This window comes from Dasypus novemcinctus, chromosome 24, assembly GCF_030445035.2.
Source record: "Dasypus novemcinctus isolate mDasNov1 chromosome 24, mDasNov1.1.hap2, whole genome shotgun sequence".
Taxonomy (NCBI): domain Eukaryota; kingdom Metazoa; phylum Chordata; class Mammalia; order Cingulata; family Dasypodidae; genus Dasypus; species Dasypus novemcinctus.
In genome coordinates, this window is record NC_080696.1 from 42,242,986 (window position 1) to 42,270,048 (window position 27,063).

At 48.5% G+C, this 27,063-nt stretch overlaps 1 protein-coding gene and 1 long non-coding RNA gene across 3 annotated transcripts in view; one reads left to right on the top strand and one right to left on the bottom strand.

The window, feature by feature from the left end:
- LOC101429979 (uncharacterized) overlaps positions 1 to 27,063 on the bottom strand; it is a 115,015-nt gene that overhangs the window by 14,315 nt on the left and 73,637 nt on the right. The window lies entirely within an intron of this gene.
- ARHGAP40 (Rho GTPase activating protein 40) lies at positions 5,147 to 26,873 on the top strand. Its single transcript, XM_071211839.1, is given in 18 exon segments — positions 5,147 to 5,441; positions 9,320 to 9,516; positions 10,601 to 10,776; positions 13,392 to 13,434; positions 13,607 to 13,613; positions 13,757 to 13,888; positions 15,832 to 15,870; positions 15,873 to 15,927; positions 16,228 to 16,421; positions 17,000 to 17,148; positions 18,602 to 18,750; positions 18,847 to 18,911; positions 21,682 to 21,902; positions 21,904 to 22,018; positions 22,767 to 22,935; positions 25,553 to 25,632; positions 26,540 to 26,598; positions 26,718 to 26,873. Coding segments are annotated over 18 exon segments (2,301 nt in total).

Genomic DNA, 27,063 nt, shown 5'->3' on the forward strand with positions numbered 1-27,063 from the left:
ATGAGGTTCCGAACAAAGCCGTGGACGTGCCGAGCCGCCTTTGTTCTGTGGCTCCAGAGGAAACGCGTGGTCTCGGAAGCACTGCGCGCCAAGAATTCTTGATGTTTTATTTCTGTTCATTTCTGTTCTTTCCTGCGCCCTCCGCCCTCCTCAAAAAGTTCGCCCGAATAAATAATTGCTCTCCTCTCACCGCTTAGCTGCCAACATGGTGACACAGTTAACGACTTTTGTTTTGGTTTAGTCACTGCAGTTTTCACATTGTCACGAAAACACACAGATGCCGGCAATTTCCAAGCGAATTGCAAAGCAGCTAAAGAAACCAAGCCATGCACCAGCATGGGGTACAAAACATATTCGCAGGAGGCACACTGACTAGCAGCTTTCTCAAAAGGCATAAATAGAGCGGAACGGCCAATTTTATAATTAACTGGGAATTGGTCTCAGTCAAGCTTCTGCTCGGTGAAAATGGCCAAGCTGTTGTTGCCTGGAGAGTGGGCCAGGTGCCTGCTTCTTCTGGGGGTGCTGGTAGACTTGAGGTTTTGTCGCCTCACCACATTTCTCTGTGCGGCAGGGTGGGATTGTTTATAACTGGGATTTGAGCTCGGTGGGTAGGCAGGACACTGGGGAGAGGGGCATAGGCCGGGGCCACGGACAAGGTCCTGGTGGGACACAATCCAGTGCAAGATGAGTACCCGGGCCCCTTGGTCAAAAAGTATTAAGAACTTCACATTGGTGACAGCAGAGTGGAAGGCCAAGCAGGGGACCCTTCTAAGCACCGGGCTCTGGGTGACTGCACAGGTTGCCCACCCACAAAGCCCACCCTGAGTGCTGGGTCCCACCTCCAAAACTGGGAGAACGTCGAAGGGTGTGGCCTTGGGCCAATGGGAGAACACAGCTTCCGGGACACCAGGACCCCACAACAGGGAGCCCCAGGAGGCAGCAGGAGCAAAACTGGCACCCTGACCTGGGCTGACATCAAAACAAACAAAAATCCAACAGAACAAGACCTTTTGGAAGGCAATTTGGCAAGAGGTCAAAATTTCATAAACCTTTTGATTTAACCATTCCAATTCTACACAATTGTGTTTACTGTTATCTCTGCAAAGGGTACAAGGTAAGGATCCTGGTTGCAGAATTACCTGTGGTGTTGACAAATGGAAACAACCCATATATCCATCCAAAGGGGATAGTTTAAAAAACTATGATACCTCCACAGATGGGGATTTTTTTTCAAGTAAATCATCATGCACTGTGTGAGTTGATCCTCCTTGTGAGCCTATAGCTCTTCAGGAAAGCACTGTAAAAGTCACGTAAAAAACCTTGGTGTGCCTGAGGAACTTGCAGGCCTGGCAGAGGAACTGAGAATGTGTCTTCGTTAAGATGAGTTTGAAAGAGGATCAGCCCGAATGAAAAAGGGGCAGTGGGCTCCGGTTCTGGGTGGAATATGAGGAGAGAAACTTTGCTTCTTCAAGGCCCACTGGATTGTATCTCTGTTGCTCTGGGGTTCTGACTTCTAGACCCTCTTTTAAAGGGCTCACCTGATTAGATAAGGCACGTCTAAGATAATCTCCCTTTTAATTAACTCAAAATAAAATAATTTGGAACCAGAGTGGGTGTAGTTATATGGATGAGCACCTGCTTCACATGTACAAGGTCCTGGGTTCAATTCCTGCTACCTCTTGAAAATAAGTAACTAAATTGGGATCTTAACTACATCTGCAAAATGCCTTCACGTGTATAATGCATAACCTAATCAAGGAACTGCTATCCCAACATACCTGCCCATGGTCAAGGGGAGGGGATTAGACGTGTGGTGTGTGCTAGGAGACTGGCATTTGGGGAGCCATATTAGAATTCTGCTGACCACAACCCCCCACTTCATCCCTTGCCTTTGTTTCTCCAGTTTCTTACATCTAGTTGTGAGCTGTACTGCTCCCATTTCTCAGGCTGGTATGGACTTGGGGTGAGTGTCAATAAATTGCCTCTTTCTCTGTATTGTGGGGTCCTAGGATTCTATGCTGGTCCCCAGGTTTCTGTTGCTTCTAGGAAGACCTGAGCTTATCCCTCATGTTGTCCTCATGTCAGCATGCTGATCAAGTCCATTAAATTGGATCCGGCCTTGAATTCCCCCTCATCTTAGAATCCTAGACTGGTTTGGGGGTGCCATTACCAAGACAACAGTTCCTTTAAAGTCTGTCTCTGCAGATTTCCAACACCAGATGTATCAGCTGGGATACCTTATGTTGCAAGTAACAGAAAACTCCATCTCAACCTGGCTCAGGAAGTCTAGAGGTAGGACAGGACACGTGGACTCGTGGGGCTGAGTCAGCTGCTCAATGATATCAGCCAGGACCCAATTTTTCTGCTGCTTCTTATTGCTTTTTGTGGCATCCACTTCATTCTAAACCCGAATGCCCAACATGTGGCTGCCATGTATTTGGGGCCACTTGTTTTTCATCCATGGCTGGGTCAAGATGTTTCTATCCCAGAACTTGCAGGAAGAGTCCTGAGCTTTACCTTCCTTGAAGCAATTCTTGTGGCTGGAGAAATGCGTACAATGGTTCTTTTCTTCCTTTTTTTTGAATAACAGCTTTTTTGAGATATAATTCCCATGCCATGTAATTCACCCAATTAAAATGTACACATCAATAGTTTTCAGTATCCTGACAGAGTTGTGCAATTATCACCACAGTCAATTTTAGAACATTTTCATCACTCCCAAAAGAAGCCCATACTAATTAGCCGTCACTCACACAACGGTGATAATATTTTCATAACATAAAAGTTGCCATTTTCACCATTTTTAACCAATTCAGTGGCATTAATTTCATTTACAATGTAGTGGTGCCATCCCCACCATCCACTGCTAAAACCATACAGAGGTTCTCAATCCATGCTTCTACCTGAACCTTCCCTTACTGTGACTAGGCTGGGGTGGGAAGGCAGCCCCATGCCCACGCCACCTGGGCTCTGCTAACTCCCGAGTGGCCCCACATGCTGAGGGCCTCCTGCCGCTGGGACTTACACCTGCCTTCTTCCCCAAGCTCCCACTTGAAGAATGCTCTGGTGCAAAGCAGGGGGCCAGGCCTCAAGGAAAAGGGATGTGGTGGCCAGGACTCGGGGAGCCTGTCCTTGGCAGACAGGACAAATTATACCACTGGAGGTAGGGGCGAGAGTGAAGAACTTGCAAACTTACTAACTGGAAAGAGGGTTCATGGCGGGAAATGGCAAGTGACGAGAACAACACGATTCTATCAATGTCACATTTCTAACAGTTCTTGTAAATATTTTTTGCTGTGCCATTGGGTGCATAAAGTTTCCTAACCATCATAAATTCTCTGTGGATCCCCTCTCCGCCACCTCCTCCCCCCAAATGCTTCTTTTTATTTTTATTTATTCATTTATCTTTTTTTAAGATACCTAGATCACAAATTGTTACATTAAAAAATATAAATTAAAAGAAATATATAAGAGGTTCCCGAAGCTGGCCCAAGCGCAGTGCTGATGCGCGCAAGGAGTGCCGTGCTACACGGGGTGTCCCCCGCGTAGGGGAGCCCCACGCGCAAGGAGTGCACCCATAAGGAGAGCCGCCCAGCGCGAAGGAGGGAGCAGCCTGCCGAGGAATGGCGCAGCCCACACTTCCCCTGCCGCTGAAGACAACAGAAGCGGACAAAGAAACAAGACGCAGCAAAAAGACACAGAAAACAGACAACCGGGGGAGGGGAGGGGAATTAAATAAATAAAAATAAATCTTTAAAAAAAAAAAAAAAAAAAAAAAAAAAAAGAGGTTCCCGAATACCCCACTCACCACACCCCCCACTCCTCCCACATCAACAACTTCTATCATTTGTGTGGTACATTCATTGCACTTGATGAATACATTTTAGAGCACTGCTACACAGCCCAAATGCTTCTTAATCAAACAGTAATATTGATATTTTTGTCCTTTCAGTTAGTGTTTACCCAATATTTTGTCCATCCTTTACTTTTAGCCTTTGCTATTTTAATATTATGTGTGCCCTTTAAAATAGCAGATGAATGGCTTATTTTTTTAAATCCCAAATTGAGTCTTCTTTTTAAATAGGGAAGTAGAAACCATTTATGTTCATTGTTTTCTTTGCCTTTTGTCTGTTTCCAGATGTAATAGAGAAATCTGTTCTCCAGTCTTGCTAGGAATCAATATTGAGCTCAAATATCTGTAGAATTTGCAGAATATACTTTTTTCCCATTTGAGGGAATATATTTCCTCCCTCTAGGCTCACAGAGGTGGTTTATGCTCTGTTGCTGACATGTCTCAGGGTCCAGGTGATTCCAGTCTAGTATAGTTGGCACTGCTCTCCAGCCACCATGTCACAAAGATTCTGTACAGCAACATACAAATTTTATCCCCAAACTCATTTGAAGTCCCAGAATTTATCATTTATGCAGACCAAGAGGTTTGCACTGCCCTATCCCAGGATTATTTGATTGCACGAAATAAAAATTCATTAGTGTCACTTGTGCAGTAAAGAGGAATTAAAGGGAAGGATGCAGGGAAGAGGGACGTAAGGGAAACCCCATAGCCTGTTATCGGGAGAGCCTGGCAGCAGGAAATCAAGCCGAGGTTAACACTCCCTACCGCCATCTCCCCATGACAGCAGAGGGTCCCTGCTCTGCTTCCTTCTGAACACTGGCCGCTCCAGCGCCCCATCTCCCCGCAGCCCCCAGTGCCCGACCCTACTCCCTTAGTCTCCAGGCCTCTTGGTTCAACTTGAGAGAATCTGATTGGCTCATTTGTAGGCTGGTCCTTCAATCTAATCGAGTCTGGTTGCAGAGGGGGAGGGGAGGGGAAAGAGGGGGTCATATGTTACTAACAGGAAAGCCAGGGCAGTAGACCTCAGATTCTCCCATAGGGTGAGGGTAAGGAGGAGATAATAGACATCTGTGGTCCAAACTGAATGAGGCCAGTTAGGGGCTGCATTGTCCCTTCCTCACCTGTCCTGAGTTCATTCTCGCTTATTAATGCTTACTCTCCCCGGTGCATGTCAAAAAGTCCAGCCTGTCCTCGGTCCTCTGTGGCATCATTTGTTTCCCAGTGATTCTGAGTGGGGATGGGTAACTGGTCAATTTGCCAGTGCCAGCCATGTGCCTGCTGCTCCTGAGCGGCATGCCGGGAAACTCGCCAGTGCCCAGAGTCCCCAGGCTGATTCTGGGGAACTTCAAAGCATCAGGGCAGACCCCACCAGGGGCACAACGTGCCCTGACTTTGCTCTCCCTCCACTTGCTACAGCTCCGGCCGCTCCTCAGGCAGGATAAATCTGCTTCCCCAGAAGGAGGCTGCGGCCATGTCCTCAGCCAAGAGCTTGCCCTGCGTGGCTTTGGGGTGGAGGTGGAGCAGATCCATCAGAGGGAAGAGCCGAAAGAGGAGGACAACTGTGGGGGCCAAGGCCGGCTGCCAGAGGGTGAGGGGCCCTGGCCGGGAAGGTGGAGGGGAGGACCTTAATCCAGGGGTGAAGTGCAAGAGGGTCCGGACAGGAGAGAACATTTTGGAAGGCTCTTCCCTCTCGCCTGATCTGTAGTATCCTTTTCACTGTCTCCCTGCTTCAACCTTGGCTCCCCAGTCTGTTCTCCATGCATAGTCAAAATACTCTTTTAAAAATGTCTATTAGATTATATCCCTCCTTTGTAATCATTCAGTAAATATTTATTGAGTGCCTAGTATTTTCTAGGCACTGGGGGTACAACAGTGAAGGCACAACTAAGTCTCTTCTCATGGAGCTTACATTTAATAGAATTCTAAGGTCCTCTGCTCAAAGTTCTCAAATGTCTCCCCACCTCTCTCAGGGTAATAAACAACCACGTGTCCCCATTATCTATTGCTGTATAACAAACCACCCCAAACTTAGGGGTTAAAGCAATAATCATCATCTTATTATTGTTACTCTTGCTGTTTTGGAAGTTAACTGGGTTTGGCAAAGGTAGTTCTTGCAGAGAGAGACAGATGGTGGCTAGTGCTGAAATCATCTCAAGGATTTCCCACTCATGTGTCAGTTGTTGATGTGACTGCTGGTTGGGCCTTACCTGGGGCCGGAACACCTACACATGGCTCCGTGTGTAACCTGGGCTTCCTCAAGCTGGGTTCCAAAAGTAAGGGTCCCTAGAAGGACAGACAGAAGCTGTATTGCTGTTATGACTGTATTAATCACCCGGAGGGGGTGCCGATGCAAGTACCAGAAATCTGTTGGCTTTTATAAAGGGTATTTATTTGGGGTTACAAGCTTACAGTCACAAGGCCCTTAAAAGTCCAACTCAAGGTTACACCCTTACCGAACTACGAGGGTTCAGCGTGCCTTCTTCCTCCTAAGGCTCTGTGGTCCCAGCTTCTTCTAGTCTCAGCTGTAGGCTGGCACAAGGCTTGTCTCTCTCCCAGGCTCGTTTCTTCCTGGGCTCAGCTGCTCTGGTCTCTTCACAAGATCAGCGGTAGACTATCAGGCTCATCTCTCGCCCTGGCACCTCTGCCGTGTCTAATGAGCTGTCTCTCTGCTTTTGTGTTCTTCACTGTGCGTCTGCTTCCATGTGAGAGTCTGTTTTATCAGCCCAAGGGGGCCTGGACTCAATGCTGAGTCTCACTCTAATGACATGGTTGAATCAAAGCCCTAATCTTAACATAATTTAATCAGACGTCTCAGCTTAATTTAATACAATCAAAGGGTATCACGCCCAGAGAAACAGACCAGTTTACAAACATAGTATCTCTTTTTGGAATTCATAAATAATATCAAACTGCCACAAAGAGCCAGCTTTGGAAGAAAGGCAGCATCATTTCTGTTACATTCTGTTTCCCTAAGTCCAGCTGATAGTTAAGTAGAGGGGACGTAGGCTCCATATCTTGAGATGAGTGGAAGGATCTGCAGGCAGGCTATGAAACCACATCATAGTCGACGGGGCTTTGCAAGCTGTGTCCCCGTGCCCCGTCTCCACCTCATCTCCTCCCATGATGTCTTCCCTCCGCCACTCCTGCCGCTTGGTCCTCCCCACGGCTCCTTGACCATGAGTGCTCCCTCCTGCCCCAGGTCCTTGGTCCTTACTGCTCCCTCTGCCTGGAATACCCACGCCACCCGACCCCCAGGATCCACATGGCTTGTGCTCTCCAGTCAGGACTGGGCTCAATGTCATGATTTCAGAGGGTTCTCCACCAACGTCCCTGTGTAGAATCATACCCCCTGCCCTAGTTGCTCCCAAGACCCTTGTCCTGCCATTTTTATTGTTATGGCACATATCGCTACTCAGCCCAACGTGATCCATTTATTGGTATATTTGTCTGTGTCCCCTACTAGACCTCATTGAGGTCAAGGATATTGTCAGCCATTTCACTGCTGCATCCTCAATGCCTGGAACAGCGTCCAGCACATATGAATACCCCATCCTTACTTGTTCACTGGTTGAGTGAATGAGTAGGGCACCTGTATGAGAACCTTTTTGGTTTAGCCTATATTTCAACGGTGATAGTCTATGATTGACAAAATAAGCCCCGGTTGATGCTCAGCTCTCCTAAGAACCTGACAATCTATTGCAGGATCTTTAAAATGTGGAATGCAAATCCCTGGTGATATAAGAGATGGCTTTAGGAGGTGCCCTTTGTTGGCTATGAACCAACAGTCTAATTGCAAACAAAATTGAAATTTGGGATCAGGGAGGAAAAGGGAGAAGTCTCTTTGGACAGTAAAGCAAAAGCAGCAGCTTTTTTAAGGCTCTGGGTGGCATGGAACCAAGAATGCTAAGATAATCATTTTTTCCCATTAACTTCCACTTATGGCGGGTGATGGTGGATGTTCCTTTTAAAGTTGGGATATTATTTCCTTAAAAATAGATTGGCTTAGGGGAAGCAGACTTGGCCTAGTGGTTAGGGCATCCATCTACCACATGGGAGGTCCGCGGTTCAAATCCCGGGCCTCCTTGACCCGTGTGCAGCTGGCCCATGTGCAGTGCTGATGCGCGCAAGGAGTGCCATGCCACGCAGGGGTGTCCCCCCCATAGGGGAGCCCCACGCGCAAGGAGTGCGCCCCATAGGGAGAGCCGCCCAGCGCAAAAGAAAGTGCAGCCTGCCTAAGAATGGCGCCGCCCACATGGAGAGCTGACACAACAAGGCGATGCAACAAAAAGAAACACAGATTCCCATGACGCTGACAATAACAGAAGCGGACAAGAAGGCATAGCAAATAGACACAGAGAACAGACAACCGGGGTGGGGGGAAAGGGGAGAGAAATAAATAAATAAATAAGTCTTAAAAAAAAAATAGATTGGCTTAAGTAAAAATATGGCCCCTGATAGAGGAAAAATATTTAGTAAGTAATTGTATGGAGGTAATTTAGATACAGATAAATTATAAAAGTGTAACTGAATGAGTGTATTTCAGGAAACACTGGTTTATTGAAGGGGTCCTGGACAAATGACTCTGTAGTCTGCAGGAGGGAGGAGATGTTTAGCATCATAGTAGAATTAGTGCCTCCACCAGCTGGCATAAGTTGTGTCTGCCCTGGAGGCATTTGCTGTGGTTCCTAAATACAGAGAAAAGTTGAGGAAAGAGTTCTGTGCCTGGCTCACTTGCACAACCCAGGCTACCATAAAAGCAGTTTTGTCTTGTTTTGTTTTAGTCAACATTGGGCACAACTATATACACTGCACCCCCCCCTCCCCAGTCCTCTCACAGTTTGTATAACTTCCTCCATGAGCTCTCTTCTGCTCCCCCATAATTAAGAACATACCAGGCCATGTTTCTCAATTGGGAGCTGAAGACCCCATTGCATTAGAATAATCTGGAAAGGACATTCAAAATGCAGATTCCCTGGCCCCATGCCTGAAATCCTGGAGTCAGATCTCTGGAGCTGGGACCCATGAACTGCAGTTTCAATCTGCCCCTGCCATTTGGAGTAATGCTTTTGTGTAGGACCACAGCGGGTTGCTTATGAAGCACAGCCGAGGGAACGATTCCAACATGAATACGGTCCTGAACAGAGGAGACTTTCCAAGGCCCACTCTCCAGCTCCCCTTATGAGCTCTGCACAGCCGGGCCCACGTGACCCTGTGGCAGTCTCTGCCAGATTCAAGAGGGGGAGTGAGTTCAATGCCACATTCCAGTACCAGAGCCGACAGCCTTCCTCAGCCTGCTCAGATTGCAATGTCAAGGGCTAGAATCTGGATACTGGCTAATACTGGTCACTATGCCCCGCGGTCTCTGTCTGTTGGAGAGTTAGTTGATGTTGATGGGCCTCTTGATCAGTTATGAGGATGTTCCTTGTGTCCGTGGGTGGGTCTCCACGTGAGCCTGTGTTCATCTAGGTGTTAGCAGCGGGGGAGCCAAAGCCCAGGAGCTGCAGGCCACTGGCCTTTGGTCCCTCCTTGGTGGCCTGGGCTTAGACAGTGATCACTGTGGGCTACTGTCCACTCTTACACAGTCCCAGATGGCTGCTGTGCGCTGCAGGCTGGACATCTATACTTGCTCGGCCCAAAGACGACACAAGGCACCTGTCAGAGGTGTCAGGGGACTTTGACTCAGGGCTAAGTGGCATGAGGGTCACCGCAGGCCCTGTCTGCCTGGGGCCTTTCTGATGCCACCACAGCTGGAAGATGCAGTGTTTCTGCCACAGGCCAAGGTGGCATGTGTGTGTGTGTGTAGTGTGCATGGGGTCGCACATGTGAGTCCCCTGCTTGCCGCTGCATCCCCATCTTTGCCAATGTGTATATGTCTCTTGCCACTGTGTGTCCTTGGGTAGGCTTGAAAGTTTAAGTTCTTTCTCTATATTATTAGTGCCATTATAACTCTTCTATTGTTACTTGTGTATCCAGCTGGCACTTAAATCTAGCAGGATATGGGCATTTACTTTCTTGGAATAGATTTGAAGTGATTGAAAGGATGGGTATTGAAACAACACACACCTACCCCACCACTTAGCAACCGTGGGATCTTGGGCAAACAGCTTAACTTGCCTGAGCTTCAGCTGCTGCCTCTGAGAAGGAAAGGGGTTGTGAGTGGGCCTATTTCCCGGGGCTGTGTGAGTTTCCTGTTTCCCACATGACTAATTGGGCACCATCTGTAATTTCCATAGGAAGAGTCTTTGGCAAATGGAAACTGGGTATGAAATGGACCCAACTCAGTGCCAGGGCTTCTAAGGCTCCTCCAGGGAAGTGGCTTCATTCTCCAGGGCACCGGGAACCACTAGGCTGCACAAAGGGGCTGCTCTGTGAGGTCAGGAAATGGGCTCATCTCTGAGGGTTTCCACCCTGCTGATCGCTTGCCTTTTTTTCTTGAGGGCAGCAGGGAGTTGCCCTAAGGGGACGATTTGGGGTCCTGAGTGGGCCTCTGTCTTCCATAAAGGCCTGGACCTGAGTCTGGATTGAAGCCTGGGAATTACTTCCTGTGCAATGTACCTTAGCTAGGAAACCACTTCCCAGGGCAATGGGCCTGAACCTTAATCCTAGAAATTTGATTCCGGGGCTTTGAACTTGAGCCGGAAAATCGCTTTGCAGACAAAGGGCCTGAGCCCTAAGCCCTAGTAACTTCCTGTCTGGGATCATGGGCTGGGCTTACCTGAGGCAATTGCTACCGGGTCACTGATCCAGGAAATCACTGGCTTGGGGCGAGATGAGAAGGCAGCCGGTTCTAACCACGTGGTCTGTTCTGTTTCCTTGTTCAGGCAACAGCAGAGCCTAAGAGGCCGCAGGAGCAGGTGGAGGGAGGAAGCCTTCAGCGGGGACGGGGACGCTGCCTACTGCGAACAAGCTGCTGCGCTCCTGCAGTGGGGCAGGCGGCCCCCCAGGGACACGTGTTCCCCGGGGCAAGGGCTCCCTGCTGGCGAGGATGTGCCCAGAAGGCTGGCTGCAGGCCCCGTCCTGAAGCAGAGTGCCGCCCCACCCTCCCCACCCCTTCCAGGCTGCCAGGGCAACAGTTGCTGAATCCTTCCTCCATGTCATTTGTATCCCAAAGCTCACAGGTCCACGGGGTGTGAGGAGAGTGGAGCTGACCATCTAGAACAGAACGACTATTTTCATTTATGGTCTTCTTTGCTTTTACGCTTAGAATGTCTTGCCTCATTCAACCAACTAATTATCCACATATATATATATTTTTTCTGGTTGTTTTTGTCTAACAATTTGAATTAATTTTGGTGTTTGGTGTGAGAGAGATAACCTAATTTCTTATTTTGTTCCATGATTCTACCTTAGTTCCTTCCAAACTAGGAGGTAGGCATTTATATTTAGGTTTTTTAAAAAATTGAGGTATAACTTAAAGTGCACATATTACTATATGCAGCTTGATAAGTGTATCTGTATAACTACTAATATTAGTAATAATTAGTAGTAATTAGTAGTATTAGTAGTAATGCTACTACTAACTACTACCAGATGGAGATATGAAACATTCCCATCACCCCCAAAGGCTCCCCCAAGCCTCTTCTCTGTCATTACTGTCCTCCCGACCACCGCCCTCAGAGTAACTGCTCTTCTGACTGCTCTCCTCAGGTGTGGTCTCTTACAGGTCCCATTGTTCCCAAAGGAAGAGGGTCTTTACTGACCAGCATTAAAATATATATATTTAAAGATACTTAGATTACATAAATGTTATATAAAAAATATAGGGGATTCCCAGATGCCCTGCTCCCCACACCACCCACATTTTCCCACATTAACAGCCTCCTTCATTAATGTACTACATTCACTGCAATTGATGAACACATTTTGGAGCATTGCCATTAAGCATGGATTATAGTTTACATTGTAGTTTACGCTCTCTCCCTCCCAATTCTGTAGGTTATGGCAAGGTATATAATGGACTGTATCCGTCCTTGCACTGTCATTCAGGGTGATTCCCAAGTCCCGAAAATGCCCCTGTATTACAACTTTTTTCCCTTTCCCTGATCTCAGAACCTCCAGTGGCCACTGCCCCCACATCGATGATATAATTTCTTCCATTGCTAGAATCACAATAAATCTACAGTAGAATAACTGTTAGTCCACTCTAGTCCATAGTTCATTCCCCAATCTTGAGGATTCTGGGCTGGTGATGCCCACTCCACCTCCGATTGAGAGGGGGCTTCAGTCCCATTCAGCCAATGGTGCGGACTCTCCTGCTCACACTTGTAGACTCTCTTGGTCCTTGGTATGGTGGTTGTCCTTCATCACCTGCTTGTTAGTTGTCCTGGGTGAGTCCAATAACTAGAGAGTAGGTGTTGAAACTCTGCTGAAGCTCTGAGTCCTGTTTGACCAGGATTTTTATGTGCTCCGCTAATCCTAGGCAATATCTTACTGAGTCCTTCCTTGCATCAGGTGTTGCTCCAGCTTCTCTAGGCTTGTTTCCTCATCTTGCCCTGGGAGATTGGTTCTGTCCATGAACCCCACTTTACAGATGGGGGAAAAAAAAGAATAATTAGCTCAGAGAGCAGAAACGATAGAGCTGGCTGACACTGACATTAGGACTGGAGCCCCCAGCAACATGAACCCAGAGCCTTCCCACTTGATCACTCACTCTAGGAAACCATCCCCTGCCTCTATACCAATGAGAAAGAACTTTGATTTATGCAAATATAAAATTTTAAAATCTCGTATTTTAGACTCACAAGAAGTGAGCAGAGTTCCCATTGCTCTTCTCTTGCTTTCTCCCAATGATAAAATCTTATATAACCAAAGTGCATCAAGTAAAACATCGAAGATAATTAATACTTAACATTATCTTCTCTTCTAACCTTGATAGTTTGATTTCCCCAGTGAAACTATTACTAATGAAGATGATAATTAATAATGCTAATAGATAGCATGTGCTAATCTTCTACCATGGGGCAGTAACTATATCAAGTACTTTGTATACATCATATAGCTTCATTCAGTTACGGTGGTGGCAGTTATCTGTGCAAAATAAACTAAAAAATAGTCATAGTTCATAATTATCAAGGGCACCCTATGTGTCAGGCGCTGTGTTTTATATGCTTTATCTACTTTAATCTCCCCAATAACCCTATCAGGTAGATACTGTTATTAGCCCCATTTTTGCACATGAGAAAATGGACACGCAGAAAGGTGAAGCTGTTTGCCCAAACTCGCAGATGAAGTCAGGTTATGCCCCCAGGAAGTGTCTGACTCCATGGCCTAGCCACTAAGCATAGGCTGTGTTATAGCCATAAGATTATTAAATACAGCCACGGCAAGCTTCCTTTCCCTTCTTAGAGCACTCTAATGAGGTACTGCGGAACCACCTGGTCAAGCCCCTCCAGGCAATACGAGCAAATCCCAGGCGCTCTCCGGCTGTTTTTTCGCAGGCAGCCGGGACGCCGGGAGCTGCCTGCCGATGACGGTGGCCTCCAGATGGCGCTGTTGGGCGTTTTTAAATTTGTCATTGACCTTTCTGTCCTTTTGACAGGGAGAGGAGCATCGGAGCTGTGGAGGGCCGGGCGCAGGGAAAGGTGGGCTGAGGGAAAAGCAGCAAAGAGCAAGAACAGAAGCGCTGCTGAGAGGCCCATGGGGCGACCCCTCTCCCCCAGACCTCGTGTTAGAACACACATAGTAAAAACAGCGTCTATTCCCCGGCCCGGCGCTGTCACGCCCTCTGTGCGTTAGCCCCCTTTGCCCTCACAGAGACCTTGTGAGGCAGGCGCTCTTCCGCGCCTGCAGATGGGGAGCTAGAGGCTCAGCGCGTCACCCAGTTAGTAAGAGGTCGAGTTGGGATTTGGACTTTGGGCAGAATCCAGAGCCGCTGCCCGGATTCTCTCTCCTCCCCCCACCCAGCTGCCGGGTGTGTTGAGGATAGGAGGCTTGCGGTGCGGGATTTGAGGAAGCGCCCGCCTCTGGACCTCCTGGAGCTGCCTGCGCTCTGTGACCCGCTGAAGAGGATCCAGGCGGGGACAGCCGCGTGGCGCGTCTCCCGCCAAAATAGGCTTAACTTCGAATTCTTTTCTTCTTTCGGTTATAGTTATTGGTTTCTTCTGCATAAGGAAACCATCCCTGTTCATTGCCTGTTCATTGTAGAAGATTGGGGAAATGAGTAAAACATGAAAAAGGAAAACTACAGATTTAAGAAGTTAACATTTTATTATCTTCCAGCTTTTTCTTGTGTGGATGTATATGTGTGTATTTTTTGGTTGTTTTTTTTTTTTCATTTAATATTACAGAATTATGGGCATTTCCCATTATTATTATATGTCAGCAATTGCCACAATCATCTACATAACAAATGCCACCAACACTCAGGGACTTGAAGAGGCGTTTCTCCTGCTGCCATGTCTGTGGGTGGGTGATCTGGGCTGGCTCCAGCTGCCGGGCCTGGGGCTGGCTCGCCTGCCTGTCACCCTTCTGCGACCAGCAGGGCAGCTGGAGCATGTGCTTCTCATGGCAGGGGCAGAAGCTGAGAAGGCAAACCCTACAACACAACTGCATTTTAAACCTCTGTTTGCATCACATAGGCTATTGTTCTCTTGGCCCAACAATGTCATATGGCCAAGCCCAAAGTAAAGGGGTGAGGAAGTGCATCTGCTTCCTCAGTGGGGAAAACAGCAAATTTCATAGGGCAAAGGCATTCAAAGAGAGAGGTAATGAATTTGCAGCAATATAATCATTTACCACAATTATTAAACATTCTTTGAGAATATGGTCTTTAATCATGACACTATTTTCCTCCTAATAGATATATCCTCATCTAGTTAACCATCTCCCTATTACTGGACATTTATTATTTCCATGCTTTTGCTATTATATAAAACACAATAGCCATTGCTGCACTTAAAACTTGGAATGCATTTTAGATTATCTTTGAATATAGATGGTAAATTCTTTCTTTTCAATTTTTTAATTTTTATTTTTTTAAATAAAATTTTATTCAAGTATATCATTCATACATGAACATACATAAACACTAAGTGTATACTAAAAGTTGTGAACTTAACAAAACAAACATGCATATCATCATACAGGACTCTTATAGATAATCCCACCACCAACATCTTACATTGTTGTGAAACTTGTTACAAACTATGAAATAGCATTGTCAAAATATTACTACTAACTATAGCCCATGGCTTACATTTGGTATATTCCCCCCAACCCACCTGATTACTAGTACCCTGTATTAGTATTGTACATTTGTTATAGGTCATGAGAAAACATTCTTATAGTTGTCCTGTTAAGCACAGTCCATCTTCCACCACTGGATTCCCTGTGGCACACATCCCCATGTTTTGTACAGTCCATTCAGTGTGGCTCTCATTTTCATCATTGAGTGTGCTGTCATCATCTCAGTCAATTTTAGAACGTTTTCATTACTCCAAGTAATTAAATTCTTGACACTGAGTGCCCTCCTGTAGCGTATGGGAGTGTTTGTCTCCTGCATCCTCCCCACATTATTATTGTGGCTTTTTTTGTTTCTTTCTTTAAAGTAAAATGCCTGGAGACAAGATAATAGTAGATAAGAAAGACCAGGGCTAGGGATTCAGGAGAAGAGGCAGTAAGTAAGTTAACCTGGAAAGAAGGAGGTTGTGGAGAAGATAGACCAAAGGCAAGACGGGAGAGAACACCTGGCAAATAGTTCTTAGGAACTAAGGGCTAGACCTTCGGCCACACTATCCAGTATTCTCTGGAGCAGCAGTACATTTTCTCTTCAATATCTCACAATCCAGCTGAGATTTTCTGCTCGGTGATGCATCTAACATTTTTTATTGCTGAAGCCAAATGTCCTACTGAGGAGATGTGAAGAAGTTTGTTTCTCCACAGAGAGAGGAGTATGATGCCAGCCTGCCCAGAGGGTCCTACAGGTTCAAGTGCAATTGTGACTGCGGGCGGTGAAATGCACACTCCACTCTGGTGATTTCCTGCGGAAACTCACCTTCTTGGTGTACCTCTCGATGCACTGCAAAAGCTGACCGCAGGGTCCTCCCCAGCACCCGGGTCCCACTGTCCTTCCAGCTGTAAGTTGTCCCAGCCTGAGCTTCGAAAGGCTGCTTTGTTGAACTCCTGAGAGGCTGGCTCTGCACCCCATTATTGGGAGATATCTAGCAAAGGGGACAAGAGACCCCGGTTCCAATCTGAGCTCTGGCTCTTGCTGGCACTTTAACCTCTATGAGGCTCCCTTTCAGCATCTGTGAAGGGGGTAGTAATAGCACCCTCCATCTCCTAGGGAGGATTAAATGAGGGGGAAACCGCACTAAGCTCTCAGCACAATACTGACTTACGGAAGTGGTCAAGAAAGTAATTGCTATTGTTTAGAGGGAAATGCTGCTTCTAGCACTTCCCTCTTCCTGGTTTCCACGGGAGACAAACACACTCATTGGAATCCTGCTTTTTGACCATGGCTGGCTAAAATGTGGTTTCTTTCTCTCCGAGCTGCTATCCTGTTTGGAAAAGAGAGGCCTGGCCACAGAAGGCATTCTCAGAGTTCCTGGATCCCAGGACCAAGGTAAGGGTTTGGCTGCACATCCACACCTCACAGGCGTGTCAAGCTGAGAGAGAATCCAGCTCATGGCTTGTCAATGTTCTGTCTTGGATGTCTGCGTAGGTCATGGAATTCCAGGAGGGCTTGAAAGGGAGGAGTTGGGCACCAAGACCCGGGTGGCTGAAAGTGCGTGCTCTGGCGCCAGACTGCCAACACGTATCGAGCCAAGCCCTGTGCAGAGAGACTTACACCCGTTAGGGTCTTTAATCTCACATCAACCCTCTGAGGTGGATGCTATACTTGCCCCACTTTGCAGATGAGGAAATTGAGTCCCAGAGAGGTAGTAGAGCAACTTCTACTGGAGTGTTGGGCCAATTTCTCATCGGTGCCCCTTCTTTCTTTCTAGAGTAATGCTCTGGCGAGCACTGCTTGGGGCTCTGTCAGAGCTCATACTAGTCCAGGAAACAGTTGCAGGCCTTATGAAGAAAGGGTTCCTGGCTGTCTCTGGACTTTCCAGCTCTGGAACCTTCTTTCCCTGAGAAGGTTCCAGACAGAGAAAGGGGGAGTCCCAGAGCCTCCTATGGAGACAGAGGCCCTCCTTCCCTCAGACATCCCCAACCCCTTCGGGTTGCATCACCTGCAGGCTCTATCCCTGCTCATCCTAAGCCTCCGGGAACCCAACCTTGAAAGTAAAGTTACCATGAGCTGCCTCCGTGTCATCACCTCGACCCACAGCCTCAGTAATGGCTCCCGGTGTGCTCATTCATTCATTCATTCAACAACCATGCCAGCTGCTGGGGCGCTCGCCACCTTTCCTGTGATTTTTTTTTCCCTAGAAAAAGTCGATGATTCCTGAAAGGAGAGAGTGTTGCCATGTGATGCTAGCAGGTGTTTCAGAGAAAGGGGCTCTATGTCCAAATAAGATGAGTAAACATCGAGTTAGTGAAACAAAGTTAAAGATAATTCTTTCATCCAGGACTTCTGATTAAGTATGCGATTAAATATTTGCACTTTCCCACCTTATTTGCTTGTGGGCCGTTTGGTTGTGAAGAGATTTAGTGTTCTATAGGGAACCAGTTCAGGAACATTCCCTTAGGGAAATCCCACGCTGCACTACCAGGGTGGGTGCTCAGAGCTGGGGCTCCGCGTTCTTGATTGTCCTTGGATCAGATGCAAAATATATGTACGGGGTGAGGCTCTGAGGAGCCTGAGGTCTCCTGTGCTCCTTGTCTGATGTCGCTGTAGGAGGCTGCAGGGAAGTCTATGGATAGAGCTGAGTTTAAAAGACCATTCTTGTGCCTCAGCTTTGGTTGAAGTGACAGTCTCTTTGAGTTTCTGTTTCTTTTTCGGGATAATAATAGCATCTTGCATAATTCTTTTGGTTATTACTATATCTAATACATGCGCAATCATAGAGTAGAAGATGTAGTACTTAGCAGGGGCTCAATACATGCACTCCCTCCATCCACCATCCATCAGTTCATCTATCCACCCACCCTTCCTTCTTTCCCTCGTTCTTCCTTTCTTTCTCCTTTCCATTCATCTTTTCATACTTCCATCTTTCCTTTGATCCATCCATCCATACCTGCATCTATCATCCATCCTTCCATTCATCCCTTTCTTCCTCTCACCCTTACAGGCTATGTGGCCTTTGTCATAATCTCCAAGCCTCAGTTTACTTCTCTGTAAAATATGTACAAGAGTAGAATCTACTTTATAGAGTTGTGAGAATTAGACGAGATGATAAATGCATGTAATGTGCTAAGTAAAGGGCTAAGAACATGAAGAACATTTAATAAACAGTAGCTGTAATCCCTGAACACTCTATTCCTATCCTTTCTACTTCCCCTTTCCTTTGCATTTTGGGCAGATCCAGACTTTAGAAAGAAGGAGCTGTCCTGGGGCTGGCCAAGAAAAGACCAGCTTCCAGAGCCTTGGCTCTTTTCTGCCTGCAAGTTGAAGTCTGAGCCAGTTGTCCTCATTAATCTCTGAGGGAACAGAGAAGGGAAAGAGTTTTGGCCACATATGGTAGAAAAGGAAACCGAGACACAGACAGATTACTGCGTGGGCTGGTGGCAAAGCTGAAATTGAACTCCTATTCCTGCCCTCCCAGCAAATGCCTCCAAGTTAGGCATCAGGATGTTCCAGGAAAGGTGGGGATGCACCTGGGGTGTCCCGAGAGTTGAGAGAGGGTCTGTGTCCTTCCTCAGGTGCTCCTGGAATTCCTCAGAAAGGTGGTGGTCTGGGAGCAGAGCAGCAAGATGACGCTGTAGAACGTTTTCATGGTGATGGCCCCTAATCTCTTCTTGTACCGAGGAAGATCACCCCAATTCCCCAAAGACAAGATGTTCTGTGGACAGTCAGTGCTGCAGGGCTGGGAAGGGAAAGGGGTTCTCATCCAGGCAGCAGGAATGGGCTCCTCTGGGTGCACTGCCCTGCCACCCCTGCCGTCCAGGATCAGTGTGCACCATCTTTCAAAGCCCCAGCTGGACCTGTTCCTGGACCTTTCCTGGGCTCTGTGTAAGGGCCAGTGTTGTCTTCCTCTGCCTTAGCGTCCCAGAAGAGGCATCTGTATTTGCTGTCTCCACTGCCACACCATTCGGCCAACCTGTGGCTATCTGTCATGCCCCGGAGAGCGGGCGTCCCCTGAGCCCCTCATGTCAAAGCCCCTCATGACATGAGGATTCCCTCATGTCAAAGCTCTGGTGATGCTCAGAAAGTCCCATCCCGAGGCTCAGGCACGCAGGGTCTGCCTAAGACAGAGGCCGGAGCTGGAGAACCTAGATACCCCCTGGCCCCACCATGAGCCTCACCCCGCGTAAGAAGCAGCAGCAAGGGCGAGGGCAAGAGCAGGGCAGCGGCCCCCTCTGTGGTGAGGGCATGCAAGGCCTGCCGAATGCTGAGCCGGGAGCCAAGCACTGAGAGCCCTCCAGCCCTCGAGACTCCGGCAACCACACGGTGGAATTTAAAACTTCCATGTACAATGCAGACTTTGCTGCCTGTTTTGGGAGGGTCCTCCTGCTCTTGGGTCGCCCCCAAGTTCCTGCTATCACCCCATGAAGGGATTCTTCTTCCTTCTCTTCCCCCACACAGCCCAGCCTCACTGGTTGCGTCTCCAACCTCCCTAGGCCCCTCTGACTCGATGCGCCACTCCCAGGAACGTCAAATCCATTTCGCCTCCACCCTGCAGAGCATTTCAACTTGACCCCAGTTCTATCTCCAAACTCATACCCTTGCTCCCAAAACTAAAAGACCTCCTAGTCAACAAGACGCACCCTCCTTAGAAAGTAGTTTAATATCCATCTCTTGTAGCTTGAACACGCCCATGGGAATTGTTTCCCCATCCCAAGCAGCCTGGCAAAATATTTCTTCAAACTGCTGGCTGGAGCTGCAGGCATCTCAAGGCTCCACCAGGGGCGCTTCCGCTTCTGAGCTCACCACGCGGTTGCTGGCGGGCTGGAGGGCTGGAGACATCAGTTCCTCTCTAGAGGCAGCTCTGGAGCTGCCAACAAGGCAGCTGACTCCCTCAGAGTGAGCAAGCGAGGAAGACAGCAAGAGAGAGCATCCAAGATGGAAGTCACAGTCACTGAAACCTAATCCCAGAAGTAACATCCTGTTACTTTTGTCATCATCTATTCATTGGGAATGAGTCACTAGGACCATCACAAACTGAAGAGAAGGGAATGACACAAGGGCGAGAATATAAGGGAGGTGGGGGACACTGGGGACAATTTTAGAAATGCCTACCACAAGTTTATGACCCCCTTCCTGATTCTTTTAAAGTAAAGTTCTTACCTCCTTTCAGTTCTTCATATTGCTGTGTCATATTGCTAAAACAAAACTTTGATCAGACCACTTACTTGCTTAAAGATACACAGTCTTTTGCATCCATCCCTCCTTTCATTATTCTATCTGATCACCCATCCATCCATCTACATTCATCCACCTACCATCCATCCATCCATCCATCCATCCATCCATCCATCCATCCATCCATCCTCTTATTCCACCTTCCATCCAAAAAGCACTAGAATAAATTCTTTATTCTAGAAACCAGCCCGAGAAGCCTTCTCTTTCCAGTCTCTTCCTACTTCCTTGCCCAGGCACTCCACTGTGTTCTAAACACACCAAATGCCAAAGATAGTTCTCTAACTCCTCTTGCACTTTCACCCTCTGAATGTTTGCCCATGCACTCACCCTGCCTGCAACTCCTTTCCTTTTTAGAAAGGGCAGACACCTGGTACCTCCTGCTCACTCTTCAAGACTCAGTTCAAGTGTCAGCTCCACTGTTGAAAGCCCCTCCCTCTTCCATACACCCCATTACCCCCTTGTTCCTCTCTTCTCCATACTCTGGCATCCCTCTGAGGTAATGTTACTGCTAAAACATATTCTATTAAAATATTTTTTAAAATTTCTCCCCACCCCCTTGTTGTTTTGAACTTGCTGTGTCTGTTCATCTTCCTTGTTTCTTTAGGCGGCACTGGGAACTGAACCCAGGACCTCTGATATGGGAGGGAGGCACCTAATCTCTTGACCCACCTCCTTTTCTTGCTTTGTTATATCTCTCATTGTTTTTCTGCTTGTGTCTCTTGTTGTGTCAGCTTGTTGCATCAGCTTGCTGAGCCTGCCTGTTACACCAGCTCGCTGTCTTCTTTATATGAGGCACTGGGAACAGAACCAGGGACCTCCCATGTGGTAGGCAGGAGCCCAACCACACAAGCCACATCCACTTCCCTATAATAAATTTTTGTTGGAGGGAACTTGAAATTTTCAAGAAAAGCCTAAATGCCCTCTTGTAAAAGTTGCAAGCAACATAGATGTGTACAAAGTAAAATGGGATAGTTCCCCCAGCTTCTCCCCCAAGGTGTGTATTTAAGCATCACACAGTTAGTAAACAGAGAAACCAAGAATGGAATCCAGTTCTGTCCGGCCCCTGGGAACATGCTGTATTGCTATCAGCCTCCATTGAGTCTGGGTTCTCTGGACTCTGTGTGCTGGGTTCTGATTCCACACAGGGACTTGGGTTGCCCTTGGGTTGATCTCCAACGCAGGGCTGGCTGGGGGTTCTCAGAGCTGGAGCCCACTCCAGGTGTGCTCTGGGGGACCCCCTGCCTGAGTGTGCCAATGGGCAGGTGTCCCACAGCAGTGCCCGGCCCTCCAGTGCTCTGTCTGGGGAGACCACTGTCCACTAAGCCTTAGGGTGCGCTCTCCTCTCAGAGTCCCCTACTCCATAACCTTCCTTTCCTCTTTCTCTTTTCACCATTTAATTTTCTTTTTCAATGATACGTAGATCTCCATGACCTGCTTCAGAAGCTAAATGGACCCTTTCCTCCCACCAGACTAGTACTTCAACCTCAAGTTCAACAAGTATGTGTTGTCAAGCCCTGTGTGGGATGCTGGGTCAGGGAAGAGGCCACAGTGACACTGGAGGGGCTCCGCTCCCAGCCGCGCAGCTGCACGCCCCTGCTGTCTGGGCAGGTCGCCTCCTTCTTGGTAGCCCAGGTGCGAAAACCAGAACGACGGCAGTGGCCATCGCCCCCGGCTCTGCGACAGAGGCCTCAAGACTTGGCTACGGAGGATGCATGCAGACTAGGACAAAGCGGGGAATGGATCCGCGGCGGTGCTGAGTCCCGCGCCCTCTCCCCGGCTGGACAAAGAGAGAAAGCTTCTCGGGCCGCACGGGGGCACCGCGGGATGCGGCGTCTCTCGGGCCTCGCACTGCTGCCTGCGGCGGCCAGGAACGGCGCTTCCGCTTTAGGCCACCGGGGGGCGCCCCGGTCCCATCGCAGCGAGCGAGGAGCGGGCGCCTCGGAAATGAGGGAGATGCTGGGGGATTGAGGAAGGAGGAAGTCTGGCGGGGAGCAGGGAGTGTCTTTGGACACCATGTCCTCACCCCCTTTTTCAGGCAGCCCCATGTGTGTCTGGCCTAGCAGTAGGAAAATGAGGGTCGCCTTGTAGGCGTAGAGTGATGGGGCAGGTGTAGAAGGGAAGCGCCAGCCAAGCACACTGAACCTTCCTGGGAGAAATCCCAAACCTGGTTCCTTATTAAAGTCCAGAACAGAAAAGCGTGTGTGATGAGTACTTAAATCAATCAATATGTGTGCACTTGCAGGTGCTTGCACACACTCCTCTTGCATGTGGCATATGACCTCATGTACAAGTATGTTCCTATGCCTGCATTTGTGCATGCACACATTGGAGGATGTGTGTGTATATGTGGGTGTGTTATGATGTGGGCACCAGCACCCGGTGTGTGCATGTGCGTCTTGTGACTTTTCTCCTGGGTGTGTAAGTGCACGTGTGTGTGTTCATGCACACAAGTGAATTCCAGACATGTTCGTGTGTGCCTGTGTATATGGATCCCTTTTTCTGCAGATTCCCAAAGTGGCAAGATCCAGGAGGCCTGGCCTCTCAAAGACCCCCTGGAGGTGCCCCTGACCCCCAGCACCAAAGTGGCCCATGTCCTGAGGCCAGTCATAGAACACCTCTGCCCTGGTTCATTGGGCCAAGAGGGCAGCGAGGACATGGGCAGCCTCCTCCCATGGTAAGGGACACCTCCTTCCCTGCAGGAGGGGCTGCGGGGAGGGGTCACCACCTCCCAGCTGAAGGCCATCGAGTGGACTTCAGGGGCACTTGGCCTGGTCTCTGGACTTTCCCTTTCTAAGGTGGTCAGAGCTGGGTTCCCCAACCTTCTTAGAGAGCTTCTGGGCTCTGAAGAATAGTGGAAAGAGTCACTACTCATTCATTCACTTATACATTCATTTAATAGTTATTTAATGAGCGCTTATTATGGACCAGGTACCATGTGGAATGCACAATTGCAATGAAAATTATGGATAGAGACCCTGCTCTTACAAGCCCACAGCCCTGTGGGAGACATAGCGTTAATCAAATAATCCCAAAATAAATAATAAATTATGAACTATATTAGATTCTATAAGAAGCAAGTATAAAACAAGACACCTGGGGGGAGCAGGTGTAGCTCAGTGGTTGCGAACCTGCTTCACATGTACAAGGTCCCAGGTTCAATCCCCAGTACCTCCTAAAAACCAAAAACAAAACAAAAGTCAGGTAAAACAATGTATTTTTCCTATATTTTCTGCCTTTTTTTGATCACTTTATTTATTTATATAATATAGATACATGCATATCTTTTTATTTTTTATCTTTAAAAAGATATTTAGATTACATAAATGTTACATTAAAAATATGGGGAATTCCCAGATGTCCTCTCCCCACACCGCCCACATTTACCCACGTTTACAACACCCTTTATTAGTGTGCTACATTCATTGAATTGATGAACACATTTTGGAGCATTGCCCTTAAAAATGGTTATAGTTACATTGTAGTTTACACTCTCTCACTCCATTCTGTAGGTTATGGCAGGATATATAATGGCCTGTATCTGTCGTTGCACTGTCATTCAGGACAATTCCCAAGTCCTGAAAATGCCCCGTATTACTCATGTTTTCCCTCTTCCAGACCTTAGAACTTCCAATGGCCACTGCCTCCACATCAGTGATATGTTCTTCCATTGCTAGAATCACAATAAGTCTGTAGTAGAATACCAGTAAGTCCACTCTAGTCCATAGTTCATTCCCCAATCCTGAGGATTCTGGGATGGTGATGCCCACTCCATCTCTAATTGAGAGGGGGCTTCAGTCCCATTACAGCCAATGGGTGAGACTCTCTTGCTTGCAGTTGTAGACTCTCTCGGTTCCTTGGTATGGTGGTTGTCCATCATCACCTCCTTGTTAGTTGTCCTGGGTGAGTCCAATGAACTGGAGAGTAGGTGTTGCAACTCCTTTGAGGCTCAGGGCCCAGTGGCACATGGACACCCCAAACATTCAAGGCTCTTAGATGTACACCTACCAACTCCAGCACCAACTATAGGTTCAAATAGAAGGGACAGAGAACCATGTATAGGGAAACCACAACTGAGTCCAATTCTGTCACCTTAGGGAGGCTGTATTTTTAATCTAACATTTATGTAATCTAAAGCTTCTTCAAAAATAAAAAATTAAACAAGGCACCTGGTATAGTCCAGAGGGGTAAAGGAAGGCTTCCTGCCACAGAGAACTGCATGTGCAAAGGCCCTGAGGCATCATGGAGTATGGCATGGCCAAAGAGTTGAAAGAAGGCCAGTGGGACTGGTGTGTAGCCTTCATTCCAGGATGCAAAAAAGGGTCTAAGCCTCAAGAGCCTCCTTGATTGGGTAAGCACAAGAGACTCTCAGACTGAGTCCTTATCAAACATATGGTCCAATCCCCCCTTATACAGATGGAAAAACTAAAGCCCAGTTAGAGGAAGGGGCTTGCCCAGAGCCACACAGCAAATTGGGGACAGATCCTAGAACTGAACTCAGGACATCCATAATTACCACAGGCTACCTAATCATACAACATCCATAAACCATCTTTTTTTTTTTTTTTATTTTTTTTTTTAAAGATTTATTTATTTATTTATTTATTTAATTCCCCTCCCCTCCCCCGGTTGTCTGTTTTCTGTATCTTTTTGCTTCGTCTTGTTTCTTTGTCCGCTTCTGTTGTCGTCAGCGGCACGGGAAGTGTGGGCGGCGCCATTCCTCGGCAGGCTGCTCCCTCCTTCACGCTGGGCGGCTCTCCTTATGGGTGCACTCCTTGCGCCGTGGGGCTCCCCTACGCAGGGGACACCCCTGTGTAGCACAGGCACTCCTTGCGCGCATCAGCACTGCGCATGGGCCAGCTCCACACGGGTCAAGGAGGCCCGGGGCTTGAACCGTGGACCTCCCATGTGGTAGACGGACGCCCTAACCACTGGGCCAAAGTCCGTTTCCCCCATAAACCATCTTGACCCCACACCTGCCCCTCATGGCAGGCTCCTGTCCCCACCTGCCACCCCTCATCCCAGCAGCCTCACAGCCCCCTCCCCCCCCCACTCTGATGCCCAGCAGGACAGGGCCTTGTAGCAGGGTGTACCCATGGGTGGCCCTCACTGAGTGCCGGCCAGCTGCCTCTTCCCTGCCCCTGAGTGCCAGCCTCCTTTGTTGGCTCCAGCTCTCCCAAGAGGGTCCTTGGGTCTCTTCTTCACCAGGGACCAAAAGTCAGTGAGGCCCTCCCCTTCCTGACCCGGGTCCATATGCAGTTGTTGGTCTTGCTGCCTCCAGAAGAGGCCAGCAGCTTTCTTTTCTTGTCTTGCAACAACAGGGCCATGGAGTCAGCCAACATATTCCTATACAAAGTTGGAGGGAATATCATAAGTTTCCATCCACAGTCTAGGTCCCTGGGAGCTCTCTGAGCTCAAGGGATCACTGGACACCTCAGGAGGAGCTTTCCCCCCCCCCCCCCCCAGGTATCTGTCTCCAATGAAACCAGTGAGTCACCAGTAAAACCCTACTAGGAGGTTGAGGATCAGCCTGTGCCAGGCCTTAGAATTCCATTCTGAAGTTTGGAGTTTTCCCTGGAGCTGGCCTCAAGCTTGGAGAGGGGGACAGAATTATTATTAATTTATTTTCTTATTTTTATTTTTGGTGTAAATGTTATCAGTACTACTAATAAAAATAACCCCCTGGGCCAATGGGCCTGGGTTCTTTAAGGAATTCAGCCAACACATGTCCAACTCCAAGAGTTCCTTGGCTTTGTAGGAACCAAGCCTGGGCAGCTGTTTTCAGTTGAGTTCCCTAGAGCCGTGGTTCTCAAACTCGATGGTACAGCAGAATCAGTTAGAGGGCTGCTCTAGACTAGACTGGACTGCTGGGCCCTACCAAGTCCCCAGATGAGGCTGACACTGCTGGTCCAGGGACTACACTTTGAGAACCACTGGCCAAGAAGCAGAGGCTAAGACAAGGCTTCAGCAGCACGTGCTGCCAGGGAGGGAGAAGGGGCAGGCTGTGATGCAGGATGATCTAACTTTGGCCTGGTTCACAAGGGGGCTACAGCTGGTAGAGTGCAGCAGAGTTGTTCCCTTCTGAGGCAAGGAGGCTGGCCTTCCACACTCTATCTAGGTGTATATCAGTAGAGGTCATTTCTCCAGAAAAAGAGGGTGGCTGTGAGCGGGGTGTTGAACGCACAGACCAGTGAAGGGATCTGGGCAGTGTCATTCAGGGAATGTCGTTCAGCCTCTTCCACAGGGGCCACCCTCACCCTCCTTGGCCCGTCCCCCCACAGGCACGCATCGCCTGGACCCACATGCCTCCCTCGTGGATCTGTGCCGCGCCAACTCCCTGGTGAGTGGGTATTAAACAGAGGAAGGGGGCTTGCTTGCCTTGTCACTGCTTCCCGGAGGAACCATCCTTGGGAGGCAGGAAGCACCCAGAAGTCAGTTCTGAGAGGGTTCTCAGGTCAGGGTCAGGGCCAGGAGGTGGCCACAGAGCTCACGGCCGGCCGGGCCGGCAAGCAGAGCTGTTTTGGAGGAAGGTCTAGGACCTCCCAGGCCTCCTCCTCGGATCCTGCAAAGGACTCAGGGCTGGTGCTGCCTGAGGCCATCTCATCCCCTTGGTAACCACACACCAAGCCCTGGCTCCCACCCACTGCCCAGCCCTCAGGAGAGGGCTTCAACGCTGAGCTGGCTGGGGATGGCCCCACTTGGTGTACCTGGATCTCCCTGGACTTCTGTCCATGACTCCCAGCCCCAAGGAGAACCAGAAGTGCAGCACTACTCTCCAGAAGCAGTTGTACGTCCAGGAAAACTT